The sequence below is a fragment of the Dromaius novaehollandiae genome, chromosome 29 (genome assembly GCF_036370855.1).
Source record: "Dromaius novaehollandiae isolate bDroNov1 chromosome 29, bDroNov1.hap1, whole genome shotgun sequence".
Classification (NCBI taxonomy): domain Eukaryota; kingdom Metazoa; phylum Chordata; class Aves; order Casuariiformes; family Dromaiidae; genus Dromaius; species Dromaius novaehollandiae.
The window spans coordinates 2448796-2469596 of NC_088126.1; the positions used below are offsets into that span (position 1 = coordinate 2448796).

At 61.7% G+C, this 20801-nt stretch overlaps 4 protein-coding genes and 2 long non-coding RNA genes across 8 annotated transcripts; 2 read left to right on the forward strand and 4 right to left on the reverse strand.

The window, feature by feature from the left end:
• Positions 1-1092: 1092 nt before the first annotated feature.
• Positions 1093-6103, reverse strand: CTSS (cathepsin S). The gene is made up of 8 exons (XM_064499151.1): positions 5946-6103; positions 5132-5357; positions 4735-4857; positions 4112-4261; positions 3810-4034; positions 2531-2696; positions 2156-2258; positions 1093-1593 (listed from the first exon to the last, which is right to left on the reverse strand). Exons 2-8 carry the CDS (start codon positions 5255-5257, stop codon positions 1494-1496), a joined length of 993 nt encoding a protein of 330 aa, XP_064355221.1. The 5' UTR covers positions 5258-5357; positions 5946-6103; the 3' UTR covers positions 1093-1493.
• Positions 6046-7898, forward strand: LOC112990060 (uncharacterized). Its single transcript, XR_010385421.1, has 4 exons — positions 6046-6267; positions 6366-6742; positions 7074-7187; positions 7449-7898. It is a non-coding gene; the product is annotated as an uncharacterized LOC112990060 (long non-coding RNA).
• Positions 6493-11067, reverse strand: LOC112990059 (cathepsin S-like). 2 transcript variants are annotated; one of them, XM_064499152.1, is made up of 9 exons: positions 10960-11067; positions 10746-10872; positions 10141-10371; positions 9744-9866; positions 9333-9482; positions 9031-9255; positions 8670-8835; positions 8372-8474; positions 6493-7275 (listed from the first exon to the last, which is right to left on the reverse strand). In XM_064499152.1, the coding sequence occupies exons 3-9, from the start codon at positions 10264-10266 to the stop codon at positions 7176-7178; spliced, it is 993 nt and encodes a 330-aa protein (XP_064355222.1). In that variant the 5' UTR covers positions 10267-10371; positions 10746-10872; positions 10960-11067; the 3' UTR covers positions 6493-7175. The 2 variants fall into 2 exon arrangements, with proteins under 2 accessions (XP_064355222.1, XP_064355224.1); XM_064499154.1 differs by lacking the exon at positions 10746-10872 and having other exon boundaries at positions 10960-11066.
• A 62-nt stretch (positions 11068-11129) lies between these two features.
• On the forward strand, positions 11130-13397 carry LOC135323931 (uncharacterized). Of its 2 annotated transcripts, none has more exons than XR_010385420.1 (3): positions 11130-11281; positions 11380-12201; positions 12463-13397. It is a non-coding gene; the product is annotated as an uncharacterized LOC135323931 (long non-coding RNA). The 2 variants fall into 2 exon arrangements; XR_010385419.1 differs by having other exon boundaries at positions 11666-12201.
• LOC112990058 (cathepsin S-like) lies at positions 11507-15292 on the reverse strand. The gene is made up of 7 exons (XM_026111551.2): positions 15167-15292; positions 14770-14892; positions 14355-14504; positions 14053-14277; positions 13692-13857; positions 13394-13496; positions 11507-12289 (listed from the first exon to the last, which is right to left on the reverse strand). The coding sequence occupies exons 1-7, from the start codon at positions 15290-15292 to the stop codon at positions 12190-12192; spliced, it is 993 nt and encodes a 330-aa protein (XP_025967336.2). The 3' UTR covers positions 11507-12189.
• Positions 15293-16416: 1124 nt separating this feature from the next.
• On the reverse strand, positions 16417-19292 carry CTSK (cathepsin K). Its single transcript, XM_026111550.2, has 8 exons — positions 19162-19292; positions 18322-18448; positions 18086-18208; positions 17838-17993; positions 17548-17766; positions 17292-17457; positions 17098-17203; positions 16417-17003 (listed from the first exon to the last, which is right to left on the reverse strand). Exons 1-8 carry the CDS (start codon positions 19167-19169, stop codon positions 16904-16906), a joined length of 1005 nt encoding a protein of 334 aa, XP_025967335.1. The 5' UTR covers positions 19170-19292; the 3' UTR covers positions 16417-16903.
• Positions 19293-20801: the final 1509 nt, after the last annotated feature.

Genomic DNA, 20801 nt, shown 5'->3' on the forward strand with positions numbered 1-20801 from the left:
TTCAAGGCCACAACAGGAGCTGCAGGTGCTCGGCAGAGATGTGCCATGCTCAGCAAGGAGAAGGCTTCAGCTGATGAAGTATTAAAGACTAAGCAAAGCCTTGGCAAAAGGGGGAAAATGCAGCCTAGCACTGCTGCTTTCCCCCACAAAAATGTCTCTCCCATGTACCAAAAAACTTCCATAACCCTCTGGAAAACAGAACATTGGATAAACCCGCAGAGCCACACATTTCTTGCTTCACGCTTGGGATTGTTCCCAAATGCACGTGAGAGGCAAATTCATTGTGCAAACTGGCTTTTTTTTAACCTACACGCACAAATTAAAGTAATTCATTTCCTGTCTCTCAACTCTCTGGCCCAAATAAATACATATGATTGCACAACAGAAGTTGTTCACTGCAACAAACGTGGCGTAAGCATTTTTTAAAGCCGAAATGTAGGCATGTAGTGAATTGTACTGCCATCATTTATGCATATCCTTAAAGAGAAGGTGTTGTGAAAGTGCAATCTCAGCCCAAAGTGTCAGTATGAAGACCATTTTCCTTCAGAGCTGGTTATACTTCCCCGTTGGGAATGCTCTGTGCTTGCTCGCAGGTTGTGTTGGTGCAACGGCCGCCAAAGCGCCAACAACAGCATTTTTATTTCACACGTCATTATCGTGAAAACTTAAATTGACGTGAAACCACCGAAAGCAGCTACTTTTTCTCCCCGCAGCAACGGGATGACTCGCATCCTCCCTTCCCGAGTCGCAAACGGTGGTTGGAGGGAAGCATCATTTGTGCAGAGATTTCCCTCCTGGAGAAGCCCTTGGAAACATCTCTAATTTCCCGAGGAAACGTTTCCGTCCTGCTTTCTTAACAAAAACAGTTGTGGATTCGTCCTGCCAAGGACAAGCCGACCACGGCACAGCTGCCGCGGGCAGCGAGCAAGCAATTTTTGCATGCCGTCAAGCATGGTTAATGCAAGGTGGGAACAGGGAGTTGCAGCATTTTGCAAGAGGTGTTTGCATGGGGGAGCAATGCCAGGTGACAAAGTACCCGGCTAGAGCCAGGCCAGCTGGCTTCGGCACATATCTCCAGAGACAAATACAGGATTTTTAGACACTGATGCTGATCTTTAATTTTTCAAAGAAAGTCTGCAATTTCAGCTACATTTGTTGCACAGGGAGAGAGTGAAATCTGTGTCATGGCGGCAATACTCAGTGCTGAACTGGAGAGAGGAAAACGTGATGTCCATTATAATCTGCAGCTATTGCAGTTTTACTTGGGAAAAGCTTTTTTCCCAAAGAGCAGGCAGTAAATGCCTGTAAATCATATCCCAGGATCCTCCTATCAGATCCGCACAAAGTTTCCCTTGCTGCCTGTAATACAGACTGATCTAACAGGAGGACTTTGCCCAGAGACAGAAAATGATTCTTGAAGTCAGTAGATTAATGCAAGCAAAACATCAGTAGTTTAACTGAAGTCTCGAAAGTCCACTTTGAAGCAAGAACTCCTATATCAGTGGATAAGAGGCGTAGCTGGCGATCCCGCAGTGGTTTGCATGGTTTCTTGACATGAGGATATAGCCCTCGTCGCCGAAGTGCATACCCCAGCTTTGCAAAGAGGAAACAAACAGCTGGGCATTAGAAAAATTAAATTCCTTTTTTCTGTAAGTGAGATGCAGCCTTATCAACATCACAGTGTTTTTGAGGTCTTTGTCACAGAGCTTTCTACAGGAAAACGATGACACAAAAACATTCAGACGTTTCTGCGATGAAGTGTTTTGATTAACATTTTCATGTAATTTGAAATTCCATATTGAGTTACTACAACACCCTATCAAGTTACCTATCAATAAAAGGAACTTAAAGTGAGTGTAAGTGTACTTTAAATGCATTTAAAGTTCCTTAACGCTGTTAGGGCGACATAAAAGCGCCTTGACGTGGTGAAGCATGAACCCCTAGAGAATATTTTAAGGACTGATATGAAGTTCCAGCTATATAACAACTCACATTACACAAGCATCCAGCTGATCTCCCTGCAATCGATCGGTAAATAGCAGTTGTTACAAAAAATTCTTCATCTGAGGGTGTCAATTGGAGGAGTGGGAAGTCCCCCACGAGAAGCATATCACGATATAGATAAGAGTTCTGTGACTTACTGTGTTGCTTTTACCTGTTTTTCACGAGCCAGTAATCCTTCCCACTGAGAGTGCCGTAACCGACCACAACCACCCCGTGATTCACCTCCTGGGTGCACTGGGGGTCATCGTACACGCCTGCAAAAGGGTGGATTTGGGGGAAAGCATGCCATCGGACCACCTCTTTGCATCATCAGCCTGGTAGGACCGAATTCGACCCCCAACATAGTCATTGCCGATAGCAGCTAATGCTACTAACGTATTGACATATTAATGCCTTCATCTAGGAACTAAGCCAAGACTTGCCAAATTCAAACCAAATTTAAATTCCACAAGCTTTACGTTCAGAGAAACCTAGAAGAGAAAACATGGCCACAGATACGTGCGGCCTCCGGAGTAAAAGGACGTACCTGACTTGTACAAGAAGAACGTAGGCTGGGTTGCGTCTATGGCAACAGATACTGGTCCGATATTGGCTACAGCGTACTTCAGGGCTGTTTCGTTGGCGTAGGGGAGCTCGACGTACTTGGAGCAAGTGGCAGCTCGTAAGGAAACATTATAGTGGCAGGTCCCGTTCTGTTAGGAGCAAAAGTGAAGTGAAAAGAAGAACCCATGGGGTCCACCAAGCATTCGCATAAGTGCTTTCTATCAACCCTCTTTTCCTCTGTGCTACCCTGTTCTTCACTTTTCTTTCACTTTTTTTTTCCACGTAATTTTTCAATATGCAGAATTACAGAAAAGAGGGCTGGAAGGACCTGAAGAGACCATCTTGCCCCTCTCTCTTCCCCACAGCCAGAGTAAACTAAATTATTTCAACGGAAGTCTCTGCCTTGTTTCTAGAAACCTTCAGTGATAGTGCTCTACCACTTCCCTAGAGAAAGTCATTGCTTCTTCGTGCTTCCCATCAGAAGATCCTCCTTGTGTTCAACCTAATCCTCTATTCTAAATTAAGCCCATGGCTTCTCCTTCTTGCTCTGGACAGAGATCAGCTCCTTTCGTCTCTGTAGCTGCATTATGCATGTTTGAACACTTACATTTCACTTTTCTTCCTTAGACTAAGCTGTTGTTCCTCTGACCTTTTCCATGGGCCGTGTTTTCAAGACACCGGATCATTTCAGGGCATCTCTTTTGCCTCTGCACATCAAGACTCTCGGTGTCAAGATCACTATTTTCTTACTGCTCGACAACGCGAAGCTGCCACCAGCGGCAGGCACAGCTCCTTGCAGCCCTAATAAAGCATCTGATCCCTGTGACTTTTCAAAATGTTGCATGGACACAGTTCACTGGAATCCTCTGTGCGCTCAAATGGTAAAAATATCCGTGTCCCATTTTTAAACTAGAAGGTGGAATAATCCTCAGAGGAGACCAGGACCCAGGTATCCTGCCTCACCTTTACCTTGCTTGCAGTATGATACCTCATACTTTATATAAGACGGAAGTAAATACACAGAAATTCTGGCTCCCAGTCCAGGTACTTACCCCTTAGAGAAAAACATGTCAAGACCTCTTTCTTGGGTCTGAAAGAATCACTTGCAAAGGCTGAAAAGCTGCCATGTGAGATGGATAAAAAACAAAGAGGGAAGCCTGCGGGGGCTGGAAGGGTCCCTGTGCGGGAATGACCGACCGCACTGCCTCCAAGCCCTTGTGTTTCCCTGCAGATTTCACGTGCTAGCCCGGACCGATGCCCACCTGCGCCGTGTACGGGTAGGACTCCTCCGAGTCGATCCCCTGGTTGTCTATGATGTACTGGAAAGCTCGGGTCATAAAACCTCCGCTGCAGCCTCTGTTCCCGTACATCATGGAGCAGTCGACGAGGTTCTGGGCGCTCAGGGACAGCAGCTTGCCCGTCTTCAGCTTCACCTGGGCCTCCAGGGCTCCCACGGCGCTGAAGGCCCAGCACGCCCCGCAGGCGCCCTGCAAGAGCCCCCGAGACGCCCTCAGCCGCGGCCCCGCGGCGCCGGGAGCTGGGTGGGCGCCGGGAGGCTTCGCACCTGGTTCTTCACGGCCGTGACGCAGCCCTTCTCCCGCCAGTCCACGGCGTCGGGGACTTTGGCGCCCGGCGTCGGCTGGTACGTGGCGGTCCGGTTTTGCTGATGGGGAACTTTCAGCCCCGTTAGCAACGCGGCCACTTCCTCGCTGGTCTGGTGGGAAAAGAAAACAGACGGTCTGAGCTGCTGGAGTTAGCAGATTTGGGGAGATCCTTGGCGTTTCATTTTTTACATGTGATTTCTAGCCCTTCATTGGAAGAGGCAAAAATACAACATGAAGCTCGACTCCAGCACCAAAAAGCCCTAGTGGCTGGCATGTTTCCTCAAAGAATATTATGATCTTGGGGTACAGAAGGAATGTGATTCCCAAATATATGACATGACCAGGACCAAGTCCCTACGCCCCAAATGCTGCATTAGGAGTGATTTCCTCATGCCAGCAGGCCGAACGCAGGAGTGTCCTGGCAGTTGGTGCCATGCTGGAGACCAGCAGAAGAGGATGGACAAAGAGTTGCAGGAGCTTTTCCGCTCCTGACCCACTTATGGTCCTTGTTAATTGTCCTCTCAGGTAATTGCAGACAGAGACCCCCCTCTCTCAGCCCCACGGCTGGGGGGGCCGCACCTACCATGTCTCCCAGGTGGTTCATGCCCAGCTCGTAGGAGTGCAGCCCCAGGGAGTGCTCCAGGTTGTGCAGCGTCACCAGGCGCAGGTTCCTCTCCCACGTCGCGCGCCGCTTCCCTTCCTCTTCCTGGAACCAAACCAGCCCCGCGGCGCCGCGGTGGGCAAAACGGCCGGGAAAGGTCCCAGCAGCCTCGCACGGGGGTAAGAGGAAGGGTGAAATGGCTGCTGGGACCTTTCCCGGCCAAATCCCCCCGGGAACCGGCAGCGCTTGCGAACCGGGGGCTCCTCTCCCCGCTGCAAAGTGCGGCTGCTCCCGGTGCGCGATGCGGCAGCGGCTGGAGCACGGAGGGAGCAGAATGTGCCGCGTTAGGGCCCCGATTTCCCCCCCGAGCTGCCCCTACCTGGTGGCGATACTCTTTGCCGTGGGTTTTCTTCCAGAGCTGCCAGTGCCAGTCCAGCGCGGGGTCGGGGTGCCCCAGGGCCGCGGCGAGCGCGGCCAGCAAGGCGCCGCACACCAGCAGCTCCATCCCGCTCGGCTCGGCTGGGCTCGGCTCGGCGAGCTGGAGTGACGCTGCACACGGGCTGGGAGCGGAGCACTCGGCGCCGGCGCTGGGCTGTGCTTGACCCCTTGGCCACAGATCCAGTTTGGTAAGGTCAGGGATGGCATCACCGGGCTCCCTGCGTGCCCTTTGCGGGACTCCTACACCGGGCCACGTCAACGGCGCCTGTCCTGCCCCCCGGGCCAAGCACCCCGCAGCCGCGCTGCCCACCCCGCCGTCCTGCCGCATACGCCCGGGGTGGGAGAAGGGCAGGGAAATCCCACCCAGCCCCCAGAAACCTCCCTGGGGGAAAAGCCTGCTGGGCCCAAGCCCTGCCCGTTCGGACGCAAACACGCAGGGACGCATCCGGACACGCGCGCCGTCTCGCCGTCCCACCCTGCCTGGGAAACCCTCCTCGGGGGAGGCTTACGCATCCCCGGCCGGGCGGCTGTTTTGACATACCTGCGTTTTCCACCACCTTAAAAAGCAAAAATTCCTATTTCCATCCGGCCGTTCCCTACCAGCTCCTACAGACAATTCAATTGACCACAGAAGTCTTGGAGGAGATAAAATGGAGTCATAGTCCACTCTGCAAACACCATTTCTTTGTTTTTTTTACTTCCTCAAAGCTCGCTTGTCCCAGGGTAGGTTTAAAACACAAAAGCACCCAACATACCTGAACAGCCTTCTGCCAGCGCGGGGCTTCGGGCGCAGCTCGTCGGCTCCCGGGCGCTGGGGCGGTGGCAGGGACAGGTCCGGTGTGCCGCCGGTGCCGGCCCGCTGCCGGGGTCCCCCCGAGCTCCGGCCCCGGGCACGCCGCGGCTGCGACTGGGCTGACAAATCACGAGTGAGGAAATGAGGAAATGCTCTGATTTCATTTTCGCTTAGCTGGGACTGGACCTGTCGCACGACTTGCGCGTTTGTTTGAAGCAGCTGCTCGAGCATCTGAGAAAGGGAAGCAGTTTGCTGCTCCTGGCACCCCCAAAATCAACACAGAGGTAGGCAAAGCTCTATGGGCTTGTAGGGCCAGCGGGCAGGAGCGGGGCTCCCGTTGTGTTGTGGGTGACTGACATGGTTTTGCCTTCCTGGGGCTCAGCGCGGAGCTGAGACGGGCCGAGGCCGAGCACGGACCCCCCGCAGCTGGTCTGACCCCGGCAGCGCCCTTGGGCCGGACCCAGACTCCCATCTCGCCGCCGTCGCGTGTCAACCAGGCCAAAGGCAGCTCTCAGAAATCAGATTTATTCCTTTTTCCTTGGGGAAGCACAGAGGGGAAAACACAGTTTAAACATAACGATCGCCTGGAGCCGAGCCTGCTGCATCCCCGGCCGGCCTCAGTGCCGCACGGACAGCGGGAGACGCATTTAATGCACATTATATCGCAGATGCTGCCGTCAGCCTGAAGGTGCCACCAGCAAAGTCCCCAGCAGCAGCTGGAAAATCACGCGCCGGGGCTTCCTCCGGGGTCCCGCGAAGGTGAGCCGGGCAGCAAGCGCGTTTCTCAGCGCTGCGAAGCACCTTGGGCATAAGGTGGCTGCAAGAAACCATCTTCTGGGAGAGGAGGAGGAGGCAAAGCGGTGTCACGGGAGCTTTGAAGATGGGGCTGAGTCATTTTCTAAAAGGCAGCTGCGGCTGCCAGGGATTGCAAGAGCTGGCGATGGGGCCAGAGAGCCCGTCACCTAAATAACTGAGATAATTTCCGACAGATGACCCCTTATTAGTGGCTCTTCTTGGGGAGGGTGAATTAAGGGGACATTCAGAGACCAACTGCCATTATTCATAATTTCTGCTGCGTATCTGGAAAAAGGCAACCGGATTCTTAAATAAGGCTGGAGTGGATCCCCGTGCGCCTGAGCTCAGCGGGGCCAGAGGCGGCATCCCAAGGGCTTGTCTGGAAGCGGAGACCCCCCTAGATCCGAGGGTAAGAGGCGTAGCTGGCGATCCCGCACTGGTTTCCGCGGTTCCTCGACATGCGGATGTAGCCCTGCTCGCCGAAATGCACGCCCCAGCTTTTGGGAGAAGGAAAAAGCAGGATTAGACGCGAGGGAGATGCTCCCTTCCTTCCGTACCACCTCCCCGTTTTTTAAACCAGGCCTGGTCTCGTCTCTGTGGCACAGACCCGCTCGCTCTCCCCCACCCGCGGCCACAGAAATAACCAAATTCACATCTTTTGCCCCAAAAGGCCGAACCTCCTGAGTGCCTCCCGGCCCCTGCCAGATTTTGCGGCCATCAACTCTTCCTGGGAGCAGAAGGAAAGAAACCATTTCTGCACGTTGGAGTGAGTTGAAGCCACGAGGGAAATACCAGGCAAAGGTGTGCAAATTATTTCTGTATATTAAAAACATGTTTCGCTTTGAAAAAATCTGACCAAGGCTGGAGATGAGAGAGACAGGAGAAAACTGGTGCTTTTTCAAGCCAGCTCCGACATGAAGATAAGGGAGCTTTGTTTAGAGAGCTGCCTATATATATTTTTTTTAACGAGATAATGCCTTTCGGTTGCTAGATGTAGCCCTGCTGACACCACAGCATTTTGCAGAGCTGCGCCGGTTTGAGCGGGGCTGATCCCTTCCAACACTTTGCCTCTTCTTGTTTTGAGCTTTAAACGGTGCAGAAACGCTCGCGCTCGCAGGTGCTGCCGGGCAAGCGGTGGCCTGCCGCCCCGCTCCTTGCTGCTGCGCCTCCGGACAGGTCGAGCGAGGGGCTTCTCCGGAGGGAACGCCGGCGCGGTCTCTCTCCTCCGCGGTCAGCTGAGAAACGCCGGCGCTTGGCTCTGGCTCAGCATCCGGCAGCGTTTGAAACACTGGAATTTCCCGCAGCGCAAAAAGCGGTTTGGAGCCAGCTCCGACGAGCCGCGCGGGAGCAATTCGGGTGACTCTCATCGTTTCAGGTTCACAGGGCTTAATCAAGGGCCCTTTACACCGTTCTTGCAGCGTGGCTGGGCCTTAAAGCTGACGCCCGTTTAAAAGCCATTTTATGCTGCCGGAAGGGTATAAGGAGCGTTGCCCTACGTCGTGCATCGCTGGCCCGTTTGAGAAATCCTCGGGGAGCCCCTTTGGGTCGAAGCCGAGCCGAGGAGAAGCAGCTCGGCACCCGCGCTCCCCGGACCTGTTCTTCACGAGCCAGTAGTCCTTCCCGTCCGCCGTGCCGTAGCCGACGACGAGCACCGCGTGGTTCCCGGTCTGAGAGCAGCGGGGCTCGTCGTAGACACCTGGGCGGCATTTGGAAACCCCTCTAAGACAGCGCGCCCCGCGTGGGGACTAAGCTCGCTCTCTCGCAGGCGTTCAGCAGTGCCGCAGCCGCTCGTCACCGAGAAAGAGGGTGACGCGAGCTAAAGGCACGTCAAGCTCGCAAAGCTTCGCGTTCGGAGAAGCCGGGCTGCGGGAAGCTCCGCCGGGAGACGCACCCGCCTTGTACAGGAAGAACGTGGGCTGGCTGCCGTCGACGCTGACGGAGACGGGCCCCGCGTGGGCCACGGCGTGCTGCAGCGTGCCCTCGTCGCCGCGCGGCAGCTCGACGTAGCCGGAGCAGGCGGCCGCCCGCGCTGCCGGGTTGTAGCGGCAGGCGCCGTTCTGCAAAAGGGGCAAGGGGAGGACGCGTGAGCTGCTGCTCGGCGGGGCGCAACGGACGCTGGCGGCTTTAGGCGCGGACGCGCCTGCGATTTTGCCGCGGTGGGTTTCCCTTGGAAGCCACAGGACTGTAATTCTTCCGTTTTGACGGCTCGGCACGCCAGGCCGAGCAGAGCGTTGCCCGGGCGCGATGCCCACCTGCGCCGTGTACGGGTAGGACTCCTCCGAGTCGATCCCCCGGTTGTCTATGATGTACTGGAAAGCCTTGGTTCGCCATCCGCCGCCGCAGCCTTCGTTCCCGTAGCTCCAGGAGCAGTCGACGAGGTTCTGGGCGCTCAGGGACAGCAGCTTGCCCGTCTTCAGCTTCACCTGGGCCTCCAGGGCTCCCACGGCGCTGAAGGCCCAGCACGCCCCGCAGGCGCCCTGCAAGAGCCCCCGAGACGCCCTCAGCCGCGGCCCCGCGGCGCCGGGAGCTGGGTGGGCGCCGGGAGGCTTCGCACCTGGTTCTTCACGGCCGTGACGCAGCCCTTCTCCCGCCAGTCCACGGCGTCGGGGACTTTGGCGCCCGGCGTCGGCTGGTACGTGGCGGTCCGGTTTTGCCGATGGGGAACTTTCAGCCCCGTTAGCAACGCGGCCACTTCCTCGCTGGTCTGGTGGGAAGAAGCACACGTGCGTTTGCCACGTGCCGAGGTTTCCTTTGCTGCCCGGGCTGCCGTCGGGCGTGGGGAGAAACCGCGCGATGGGGGAGCGGATCCGTCCCTGCCTGGACGTCCGCGCCAGACCCATGCGGCCAGGTTGGTCCTTGCAGCCTTACGGGGCCGGCGCGCTTCATCCCCGGCCCTGCTCGACCAAACACCCGACATCTCGGGGTGCCCAAGCCCCGTGGTTTGGGGAGGGGGGGCCGCACCTACCATGTCTCCCAGGTGGTTCATGCCCAGCTCGTAGGAGTGCAGCCCCAGGGAGTGCTCCAGGTTGTGCAGCGTCACCAGGCGCAGGTTCCTCTCCCACGTCGCGCGCCGCTTCCCTTCCTCTTCCTGGAACCAAACCAGCCCCGCGGCGCCGCGGTGGGCAAAACGGCCGGGAAAGGTCCCAGCAGCCTCGCACGGGGGTAAGAGGAAGGGTGAAATGGCTGCTGGGACCTTTCCCGGCCAAATCCCCCCGGGAACCGGCAGCGCTTGCGAACCGGGGGCTCCTCTCCCCGCTGCAAAGCGCGGCTGCTCCCGGTGCACGATGCGGCAGCGGCTGGAGCACGGAGGGAGCAGAATGTGCCGCGTTAGGGCCCCGATTTGCCCCCCGAGCTGCCCCTACCTGGTGGCGATACTCTTTGCCGTGGGTTTTCTTCCAGAGCTGCCAGTGCCAGTCCAGCGCGGGGTCGGGGTGCCCCAGGGCCGCGGCGAGCGCGGCCAGCAAGGCGCCGCACACCAGCAGCTCCATCCCGCTCGGCTCGGCTCGGCTGGGCTCGGCTCGGCGAGTTGGAGTGACGCTGCACACAGGCTGGGAGCGGAGCACTCGGCGCCGGCGCTGGGCTGTGCTTGACCCCTTGGCCACAGATCCAGTTTGGTAAGGTCAGGGATGGCATCACCGGGCTCCCTGCGTGCCCTTTGCGGGACTCCTACACCGGGCCACGTCAACGGCGCCTGTCCTGCCCCCCGGGCCAAGCACCCCGCAGCCGCGCTGCCCACCCCGCCGTCCTGCCGCATACGCCCGGGGTGGGAGAAGGGCAGGGAAATCCCACCCAGCCCCCAGAAACCTCCCTGGGGGAAAAGCCTGCTGGGCCCAAGCCCTGCCCGTTCGGACGCAAACACGCAGGGACGCATCCGGACACGCGCGCCGTCTCGCCGTCCCACCCTGCCTGGGAAACCCTCCTCGGGGGAGGCTTACGCATCCCCGGCCGGGCGGCTGTTTTGACATACCTGCGTTTTCCACCACCTTAAAAAGCAAAAATTCCTATTTCCATCCGGCCGTTCCCTACCAGCTCCTACAGACAATTCAATTGACCACAGAAGTCTTGGAGGAGATAAAATGGAGTCATAGTCCACTCTGCAAACACCATTTCTTTGTTTTTTTTACTTCCTCAAAGCTCGCTTGTCCCAGGGTAGGTTTAAAACACAAAAGCACCCAACATACCTGAACAGCCTTCTGCCAGCGCGGGGCTATGGGCGCAGCTCGTCGGCTCCCGGGCGCTGGGGCGGTGGCAGGGACAGGTCCGGTGTGCCGCCGGTGCCGGCCCGCTGCCGGGGTCCCCCCGAGCTCCGGCCCCGGTCACGCCGCGGCTGCGACTGGGCTGACAAATCACGAGTGAGGAAATGAGGAAATGCTCTGATTTCATTTTCGCTTAGCTGGGACTGGACCTGTCGCACGACTTGCGCGTTTGTTTGAAGCAGCTGCTCGAGCATCTGAGAAAGGGAAGCAGTTTGCTGCTCCTGGCACCCCCAAAATCAACACAGAGGTAGGCAAAGCTCTATGGGCTTGTAGGGCCAGCGGGCAGGAGCGGGGCTCGCGTTGTGTTGTGGGTGACTGACATGGTTTTGCCTTCCTGGGGCTCAGCGCGGAGCTGAGACGGGCCGAGGCCGAGCACGGACCCCCCGCAGCTGGTCTGACCCCGGCAGCGCCCTTGGGCTGGACCCAGACTCCCATCTCGCCGCCGTCGCGTGTCAACCAGGCCAAAGGCAGCTCTCAGAAATCAGATTTATTCCTTTTTCCTTGGGGAAGCACAGAGGGGAAAACACAGTTTAAACATAACGATCGCCTGGAGCCGAGCCTGCTGCATCCCCGGCCGGCCTCAGTGCCGCACGGACAGCGGGAGAGGCATTTAATGCACATTATATCGCAGATGCTGCCGTCAGCCTGAAGGTGCCACCAGCAAAGTCCCCAGCAGCAGCTGGAAAATCACGCGCCGGGGCTTCCTCCGGGGTCCCGCGAAGGTGAGCCGGGCAGCAAGCGCGTTTCTCAGCGCTGCGAAGCACCTTGGGCATAAGATGGCTGCAAGAAACCATCTTCTGGGAGAGGAGGAGGAGGCAAAGCGGTGTCACGGGAGCTTTGAAGATGGGGCTGAGTCATTTTCTAAAAGGCAGCTGCGGCTGCCAGGGATTGCAAGAGCTGGCGATGGGGCCAGAGAGCCCGTCACCTAAATAACTGAGATAATTTCCGACAGATGACCCCTTATTAGTGGCTCTTCTTGGGGAGGGTGAATTAAGGGGACATTCAGAGACCAACTGCCATTATTCATAATTTCTGCTGCGTATCTGGAAAAAGGCAACCGGATTCTTAAATAAGGCTGGAGTGGATCCCCGTGCGCCTGAGCTCAGCGGGGCCAGAGGCGGCATCCCAAGGGCTTGTCTGGAAGCGGAGACCCCCCTAGATCCGAGGGTAAGAGGCGTAGCTGGCGATCCCGCACTGGTTTCCGCGGTTCCTCGACATGCGGATGTAGCCCTGCTCGCCGAAATGCACGCCCCAGCTTTTGGGAGAAGGAAAAAGCAGGATTAGACGCGAGGGAGATGCTCCCTTCCTTCCGTACCACCTCCCCGTTTTTTAAACCAGGCCTGATCTCGTCCCTGTGGCACAGACCCGCTCGCTCTCCCCCCCCCGCGGCCACAGAAATAACCAAATTCACATCTTTTGCCCCAAAAGGCCGAACCTCCTGAGCGCCTCCCGGCCCCTGCCAGATTTTGCGGCCATCAACTCTTCCTGGGAGCAGAAGGAAAGAAACCATTTCTGCACGTTGGAGTGAGTTGAAGCCACGAGGGAAATACCAGGCAAAGGTGTGCAAATTATTTCTGTATATTAAAAACATGTTTCGCTTTGAAAAAATCTGACCAAGGCTGGAGATGAGAGAGACAGGAGAAAACTGGTGCTTTTTCAAGCCAGCTCCGACATGAAGATAAGGGAGCTTTGTTTAGAGAGCTGCCTATATATATATATATTTTTTAACGAGATAATGCCTTTCGGTTGCTAGATGTAGCCCTGCTGACACCACAGCATTTTGCAGAGCTGCGCCAGTTTGAGCGGGGCTGATCCCTTCCAACACTTTGCCTCTTCTTGTTTTGAGCTTTAAACGGTGCAGAAACGCTCGCGCTCGCAGGTGCTGCCGGGCAAGCGGCGGCCTGCCGCCCCGCTCCTTGCTGCTGCGCCTCCGGACGGGTCGAGCGAGGGGCTTCTCCGGAGGGAACGCCGGCGCGGTCTCTCTCCTCCGCGGTCAGCTGAGAAACGCCGGTGCTTGGCTCTGGCTCAGCATCCGGCAGCGTTTGAAACGCTGGAATTTCCCGCAGCGCAAAAAGCGGTTTGGAGCCAGCTCCGACGAGCCGCGCGGGAGCAATTCAGGTGACTCTCATCGTTTCAGGTTCACAGGGTTTAATCAAGGGCCCTTTACACCCTTCTTGCAGCGTGGCTGGGCCTTAAAGAAAGCTGACGCCCGTTTAAAAGCCATTTTATGCTGCCGGAAGGGTATAAGGAGCGTTGCCCTACGTCGTGCATCGCTGGCCCGTTTGAGAAATCCTCGGGGAGCCCCTTTGGGTCGAAGCCGAGCCGAGGAGAAGCAGCTCGGCACCCGCGCTCCCCGGACCTGTTCTTCACGAGCCAGTAGTCCTTCCCGTCCGCCGTGCCGTAGCCGACGACGAGCACCGCGTGGTTCCCGGTCTGAGAGCAGCGGGGCTCGTCGTAGACACCTGGGCGGCATTTGGAAACCCCTCTAAGACAGCGCGCCCCGCGTGGGGACTAAGCTCGCTCTCTCGCAGGCGTTCAGCAGTGCCGCAGCCGCTCGTCACCCAGAAAGAGGGTGACGCGAGCTAAAGGCACGTCAAGCTCGCAAAGCTTCGCGTTCGGAGAAGCCGGGCTGCGGGAAGCTCCGCCGGGAGACGCACCCGCCTTGTACAGGAAGAACGTGGGCTGGCTGCCGTCGACGCTGACGGAGACGGGCCCCGCGTGGGCCACGGCGTGCTGCAGCGTGCCCTCGTCGCCGCGCGGCAGCTCGACGTAGCCGGAGCAGGCGGCCGCCCGCGCTGCCGGGTTGTAGCGGCAGGCGCCGTTCTGCAAAAGGGGCAAGGGGAGGACGCGTGAGCTGCTGCTCGGCGGGGCGCAACGGACGCTGGCGGCTTTAGGCGCGGACGCGCCTGCGGTTTTGCCGCGGTGGGTTTCCCTTGGAAGCCACAGGACTGTAATTCTTCCGTTTTGACGGCTCGGCACCCCAGGCCGAGCAGAGCGTTGCCCGGGCGCGATGCCCACCTGCGCCGTGTACGGGTAGGACTCCTCCGAGTCGATCCCCCGGTTGTCTATGATGTACTGGAAAGCCTTGGTTCGCCATCCGCCGCCGCAGCCTTCGTTCCCGTAGCTCCAGGAGCAGTCGACGAGGTTCTGGGCGCTCAGGGACAGCAGCTTGCCCGTCTTCAGCTTCACCTGGGCCTCCAGGGCTCCCACGGCGCTGAAGGCCCAGCACGCCCCGCAGGCGCCCTGCAAGAGCCCCCGAGACGCCCTCAGCCGCGGCCCCGCGGCGCCGGGAGCTGGGTGGGCGCCGGGAGGCTTCGCACCTGGTTCTTCACGGCCGTGACGCAGCCCTTCTCCCGCCAGTCCACGGCGTCGGGGACTTTGGCGCCCGGCGTCGGCTGGTACGTGGCGGTCCGGTTTTGCCGATGGGGAACTTTCAGCCCCGTTAGCAACGCGGCCACTTCCTCGCTGGTCTGGTGGGAAGAAGCACACGTGCGTTTGCCACGTGCCGAGGTTTCCTTTGCTGCCCGGGCTGCCGTCGGGCGTGGGGAGAAACCGCGCGATGGGGGAGCGGATCCGTCCCTGCCTGGACGTCCGCGCCAGACCCACGCGGCCAGCTTGGTCCTTGCAGCCTTACGGGGCCGGCGCGCTTCATCCCCGGCCCTGCTCGACCAAACACCCGACATCTCGGGGTGCCCAAGCCCCGTGGTTTGGGGAGGGGGGGGGGGCCGCACCTACCATGTCTCCCAGGTGGTTCATGCCCAGCTCGTAGGAGTGCAGCCCCAGGGAGTGCTCCAGGTTGTGCAGCGTCACCAGGCGCAGGTTCCTCTCCCACGTCGCGCGCCGCTTCCCTTCCTCTTCCTGGAACCAAACCAGCCCCGCGGCGCCGCGGTGGGCAAAACGGCCGGGAAAGGTCCCAGCAGCCTCGCACGGGGGTAAGAGGAAGGGTGAAATGGCTGCTGGGACCTTTCCCGGCCAAATCCCCCCGGGAACTGGCAGTGCTTGCGAACCGGGAGCTCCTCTCCCCGCTGCAAAGCGCGGCTGCTCCCGGTGCGCGATGCGGCAGCGGCTGGAGCACGGAGGGAGCAGAATGTGCCGCGTTAGGGCCCCGATTTCCCCCCCGAGCTGCCCCTACCTGGTGGCGATACTCTTTGCCGTGGGTTTTCTTCCAGAGCTGCCAGTGCCAGTCCAGCGCGGGGTCGGGGTGCCCCAGGGCCGCGGCGAGCGCGGCCAGCAAGGCACCGCACACCAGCAGCTCCATCCCGCTCGGCTCGGCTCGGACTGGAGAGCAGCGCGGTGAGGCAGCGGCAGATCCCCAGCCGGGCTGCAGCAGGGGGTTAAACCCCCCCGCTGCTGTCCCCAAACCCACACATCCCCTTCGCACCCTTTTCCTTGGCCAGGAGCTGTCTGTAGTGAGGCTCTGCAGCCCCCAGTGCACCCACGGGGCAGGATGGGACCCCCCTCCTGCACACACACCCATGCACACACACACACACACACGTGCCCACACGCTGCACCCCCCCCCCCAGGAAGTTCCCTGGACGCTCCGAGCATCCCCAGATATTTCCTCCTGCAAACAGCCAGTTTCCCTCTCCATCAGTCCAGGGGCTCGCGAGGAAAAGGAGCCGCCGGGCGAGAAGCGCCGAGGACGAACTCCCTCCCAGCCGGGTGCAAAGGGGCCGTTTCTGCCTCTCCGTCCTCCACGCCAGCAGGGGCCAAACTCCCCGAGGGAAACGTCCGACATACCGGCCCGGCCGTGGGCAGCTCCCCTCGAAGCCCGGCTCCCGCGGGCACCGGGGCGAGCGAGGACGCGCGCGGGGGTCCCTCTGCTCCCCGCTGCCGGCTGCGGCCTGGCGTCTGGCTCGGGAGCCTCTTAATGAGGAAACGCTCTGATTTCACTTTCTTTTCTCCCCTGCTCTTGTTTCGAACCACCTCGACGTCCCAGCAGGCCCCGACGGCAGAGCCGGCGTCCCGCATCCTCTACGTCACGCGCCGGGGACCAGCCCCGACCGCTCGGGCACCTGCGTCTGGGCGCGTGGGCGAACGCGAGTGGGAAAATAACTTACCGGTGAGTTTGTAAAGCAAATATCACCTTCCCTCCCTGCTAGCGCCTGCCCTGAGCTTGGCTGCGCTCAGTTCCAGTTTGTTGTATTACAGAAACCGCCCGGATTTGGGGTTTCGGCTGCAAAACGCCCCTCTCGAGGCACAGGGCTTTGCAGAGCCGATGCTGAACGACTCCAGCACCGTCCCCTCTGGCTCCGGCAGCACCTCCATCTCCTGCTCCAGCCCAGGCTGCTGCCTTCTCGGGAAAGGGAAGGGCTTTTCCAGCGCGACAGCCCCTCCGCGCCGCTTGGCCAGGGCAGCACAGAGCAAAGCAGCCCGAGCTTTTATTCCCAACAGTGTTTATTTTAAAAATAAAATCGTATCGTTCTCAGCAGCCCGCCGGGACTCGGAGTCGGGGGGAGACGGACGGGACGCGCGGCGAGGCCAGATCCGCACCCTGCGCGGGGGGCAGGCGGCACACCGAGCGCGGCACGGCCCGCGTACACACGCGACCTCTTCCCGGCGCGGGGCCCGTTTGCACGAGCGTCTCCGGCCCGATTGGACTCTCCGGGGCCGCGGGAAGGAGGGACCGGGCACGCGCGGTGGAGGGGAAGGGGGACGGCACCAGGCCCTGAGGAAACGGAGCCAGGCGGGGGGCTCGTCGCGCCGTTTACGTGCACCGGAGCGATGTCCCCTCTCCTGGGGGAGATTTCTCATGGGGAGGGAGAGCTGCCCCGCAGGGACGTCCGCGCTGGAGAGACCGAGGGTAAAAAGGCCGAGTTTGAAGCGGGGGGCAGCCGGGAGCCGCTCGGCGCCGGCCGGGAGCCGCTCACATCTTGGGGAAGCTGGCGAGGTTGGCGATGCCGCAGGCGTTGTCCATGTTGCGCGCCAGCAGCACGTAGCCCTTGTTGCCCCACTCTTCGCCCCAGCTGCGGCGAGAACGGGCAGGGCCTGAGCCGACGCCGACGCCGACACCGACGCGGCCGGCAGAGCCCGGCCCCGGCCCCCGGCCGCCCCCAGTACCTGTTCTTGATGATCCAGTGCTTGGTGCCCTTCTGCGCGCCGTAGCCCACCGCCAGCACCGCGTGGTTGATGTTCTCGCCGTTGCAGCTCTCGTCGTAGTAGACGCCTGGGCGAGAGGGCGGCCGGTTACGGGGACGCGGGACGCCCCGCCGTGCCTCGGTTTCCCCGGGCTGCCTCCAGGGCCCCGAACTCACCCCGGCTGTAGAACTGGAAGGAGGGCAGGCTGGCGTCGATGCCCACCGAGACGGGGCCGATCCTGGCCACGGCCCTCTTCAAGGCCTTCTCGTTCCCTTCGGGGATCTCCCGGTAGCCTCGGCACTTGGCCGCCTTCCCGGTGGGGCTGTACATGCAGCTCTCGTCCTGCGAGGGATGGGCGCCGGTGAAGGCGACGCGGGGGACGGCGCGGGCGCTGCCGGGGCGTCCCCGTCCCACCCCGCCGCCCCCCCGGACCTGGCCGATGTAGGGGTAGGCGTCCTCGGAGTCGATGCCGCGGTTCTGCCGGACGTACTCGAAGGCGTTGGTCATGTAGCCGCCGCCGCAGCCGTCGTTGTTGGTCACGCAGTCCACCAGGTTTTGGGGGCTCAGCGAGAGCAGCTTCCCCGTCTTCCTCTTCAGCTGCCCCTCCAGGGCGCCCACCGAGCTGAAGGCCCAGCACGAGCCGCACTGGCCCTGCCGGGGACGAGCCGCGGTGACGCCGGGGTGACGCCGGGCGCCGGATGCCCCGGGGCCGCCCCGCTTACCTGGTTCTTCACGGGCGTCACGTAGCCCTTCTTCCTCCAGTCCACGGCGGCCGGCGCCCGCTCGGCCCCGTCGGCGACGTAGAGCGTGTCGTTGCGGCGCGGGCGGCCCCGGGGCGCCTTGAGCCCCGTCATGGTCCTCACCACCTCCTCGCTGGTCTGGGAAGGAGCCGAGGCGGCTGGGTGCCGCGTCCCCTCCCTCCATCCCGGCGCGGCGCGGGTCCCCCCCGCCCCGTCCCCGGGCCGCTCACCATGTCGCCCAGGTGGTTCATGGCCAGCTCGAAGGTGCGGGCGCCCAGCGAGTGCTCCAGGTTGTGCGTGTTGATGTAGCGGAGGTTCTTCTCCCAGATCAGCCGCCGCGACAGCTCGTCCGCCTGCGCCGCGGGGCGAGACGGCGCTGGGGGCTGGCGCGGGACGCCGGGGCCCTGCACGAGCCCCCCACGGCCGCCGCTCCGGCTCGTCGTCGTCCCCCCCGGCCCCGCCGTACCTCGCCGTTGTACTGCTTCCGGTAGCTCTTCTTCCACAGCTCCCACTGGGCGTCCAGCGCCCGGTCGGGGCGCAGCTGGGCCACCGCCGCGGGGACCAGCAGGGCCAGCAGACTGGGCCACCACAGCCTGGGGGACGGCGGGACGCTGGGGGACGGCCGAGCCCAGGAGGGCCGGGAGGGGGCCGGCACCCCGTGCCCACCCCGTTTTGGGGCTGTTCCCCCCGTTGTCGTGCTGCAGGGGACCCGGACCCCGTGCCCACCCCGATGCTGAGCCATGGGCGACCCGGACACTGGCCCACCCTGGTTTTGGGCGCCCCATGCCCACCCCAATGCCAGGCAGCGGTGGCCGGGACCCCCTGCCCACTGCGTTTTTGGGCAATAGGTGACCGAAATCCCGAGCCCACCCCGTTTATGGGGCTCAGGATCCCGTGCCCACCCTGTTATCAGGCTGTGGGGGACCGGACCCCCACGCCCACCCTGTTTTTGGGCCGCGGAGGGGCTGGTTCTCCGTGCCCATCCCTGCTTTTGGGCCGGACCCCGCTGGGGAGCGGCGCTGGCCGGCCGCAGGCATCACATGAGCCGGGGCAGCCGGTTCCCATTACGGCCCCGCTGGGGCCTTTCCAGCAGCCCCCGGCGCATGCAGCTCCGCCGGGACCCCCGGCCATGGGGATGCAGGGGGGGGGGAGGCGGCGAGACGACCCCAGGGGTCCCGGCTCCCGAGCCCTTTTGCCCCGCCACGTTCCCACCGGGCTCCCTCCCCCCGGGGACAGAAGCCACCCGAATGGCCCGGTGATGCCCCCGGGGGGGCTGCGGGCCCCTCTCCCTCCCCGGCCCGCTTACCCCGGCATCGTGCTGTCGGCGGGAGCGCGGCGCCGGCTGGGCTGGGGGTGCTGCGGCCGCCGCTCTTTTATGCTGCCGGATTGAGGAAGTTGGAGGCAGCTGGAAAATCTGGACAGTCGCCTGGGTTCGCTCAGGGCTGGGGGAGGAGCGGGGGGAACCGCGGCCCTGGCTCCCTCCCGGCTTCACGTGATGCTCTGGGACAGAGCTGAGTCAGCTGGGGGCTCGGGGGCAGCTGCCGGGTCCTGCCCCAGGGACGTCCTCTTGCCCCGGGGTCCTGCTTCAGGGATGTCCTCCTGCCCTGGGGATGTCCTCATGCCCCAGGGTCCTGCCCTGGGGACGTTCTCCTGCCCTGGGGATGTCCTCATGCCCCAGGGTCCTGCCCTGGGGACGTTCTCCTGCCCTGGGGACGTTCTCCTGCCCCCGAGTCCTGCCCTGGGGACACCCTCTTGCTGCAGTGTCCTGCTCTGGGAGATCCTCCTGCTCCAGGGTCCTGCTCCGGTGGCATCTTCCGCCCTGCGGCCATCCTTCGGCCTTGGGGACACCCTCTTGCCCCAGGGTCCTGCCCTAGGGACGTCCTCCTGCCCCAGGGATGCTCTCCTGGGGCTGGCGTGGGATGGGGCTGGCTCTGTCCCCAGGAGACCCTGCCCCAGCTGAGCTCCCGCTGGCTTCAGGGAAGGTGCCATGGGGCAGGATTAGACCCTCCCTGGACATTGGGGGTCACTGCGTGACACCTGGGGCAGGCACTGTCCCCTGTGCTGACACGTGCCCTAACCCACGTCCATGAACGCAGGACCAGACCCCGAGTCCCCAGCCCGGGCCCATCTCCCCAGCAGGGTCGCGCCACGGCAAGCACCCACGTCTCACCCCTGAGAAGGGGCATCGACAAAGGCCACCAGGTACAGGGGGGCCCAGCCTGTCCCCTGCCCCCAAACCGGGGGGAAGCGGGGCCAGCCGGTGCTTTCTGCGGTGACTGGTGCCCCGTCACGCGGCTCCCCGGCGGGACAACTCAGAAAACCCACCTTATTCACCGCCCGGAGGGCCCCGGCCTGAGCCGGGTGGCAGACGTGCCCTGCCCAGGCATCCCGCCGTGGGGACATCACCGTCCAGCCGTGGGTACGGGGATGAAGTAACCCCCGGGGCCAGCCGGGCGGCAAGGGGCAGAGCTAAGGGGACGCCGAGGGGCAGAGTTAAGGGGACGCCCAGGCAGGGCAGAGCCAGGCTGGAGCTGGCTCGGATGCCTTTAAGCCACCCCTGCATCTCTGCCCGGCCTCGGGGGGCAAAACCCGCACCCCACGCCGGCTCCCCTCGGCCCCGGCTGCCTGGAAAGGGGCGGCTGACTCATCGCTGCCGGGACGGCCGGCCCCCCTCGCGCACGGGGCCCTGAGTCGGCCGCGCGTGACCGAGGCACCGCGCCGGGCCCTCCCAGCCCCACGGCTCCTGCCCCGACTCGCCCACAGCCGCTGGACGCCTGGGTCCGTGGAGGGGAGGGGGACAAGGGGGCAGAGGCGGGGGGGACGGGCTGCGTCCCCTCGCAGGGAGGACGTGACTTCTCGCCAAGGCCCCCGGCGAGCTCCAGGAATCTCGGAGATCACAAGCGCCCGCTAACGCGCTCCAGACCGCGGCTGCGAGTCATTAGGAGG

Bases quoted from the DNA above. Each gene is read 5' to 3' on its own strand.
- LOC112990059 (XM_064499152.1), bottom strand. From the start codon at position 10,266: ATGGAGCTGCTGGTGTGCGGCGCCTTGCTGGCCGCGCTCGCCGCGGCC. The intron at 9,483-9,743 runs GTAGGTGCGGCC...TCTTCCCACCAG, and splicing joins TGAACCACCTGGGAGACATG to ACCAGCGAGGAAGTGGCCGC. The intron at 9,256-9,332 runs GTGCGAAGCCTC...GGGCTCTTGCAG, and splicing joins TCACGGCCGTGAAGAACCAG to GGCGCCTGCGGGGCGTGCTG.
- LOC112990058 (XM_026111551.2), bottom strand. From the start codon at position 15,292: ATGGAGCTGCTGGTGTGCGGTGCCTTGCTGGCCGCGCTCGCCGCGGCC. The intron at 13,858-14,052 runs GTGGGCATCGCG...CCCCTTTTGCAG, and splicing joins CCTACCCGTACACGGCGCAG to AACGGCGCCTGCCGCTACAA. The intron at 12,290-13,393 runs GTCCGGGGAGCG...TTCTCCCAAAAG, and splicing joins TACTGGCTCGTGAAGAACAG to CTGGGGCGTGCATTTCGGCG.
- CTSS (XM_064499151.1), bottom strand. From the start codon at position 5,257: ATGGAGCTGCTGGTGTGCGGCGCCTTGCTGGCCGCGCTCGCCGCGGCC. The intron at 2,259-2,530 runs GTACGTCCTTTT...ACCCTTTTGCAG, and splicing joins GTTCTTCTTGTACAAGTCAG to GCGTGTACGATGACCCCCAG. The intron at 1,594-2,155 runs GTAAAAGCAACA...CTCTTTGCAAAG, and splicing joins TACTGGCTCGTGAAAAACAG to CTGGGGTATGCACTTCGGCG.
- CTSK (XM_026111550.2), bottom strand. The intron at 17,204-17,291 runs GTGAGTTCGGGG...CCTCTCGCCCAG, and splicing joins CTTCCAGTTCTACAGCCGGG to GCGTCTACTACGACGAGAGC. The intron at 17,004-17,097 runs GTACTGGGGGCG...TTCTCGCCGCAG, and splicing joins CACTGGATCATCAAGAACAG to CTGGGGCGAAGAGTGGGGCA.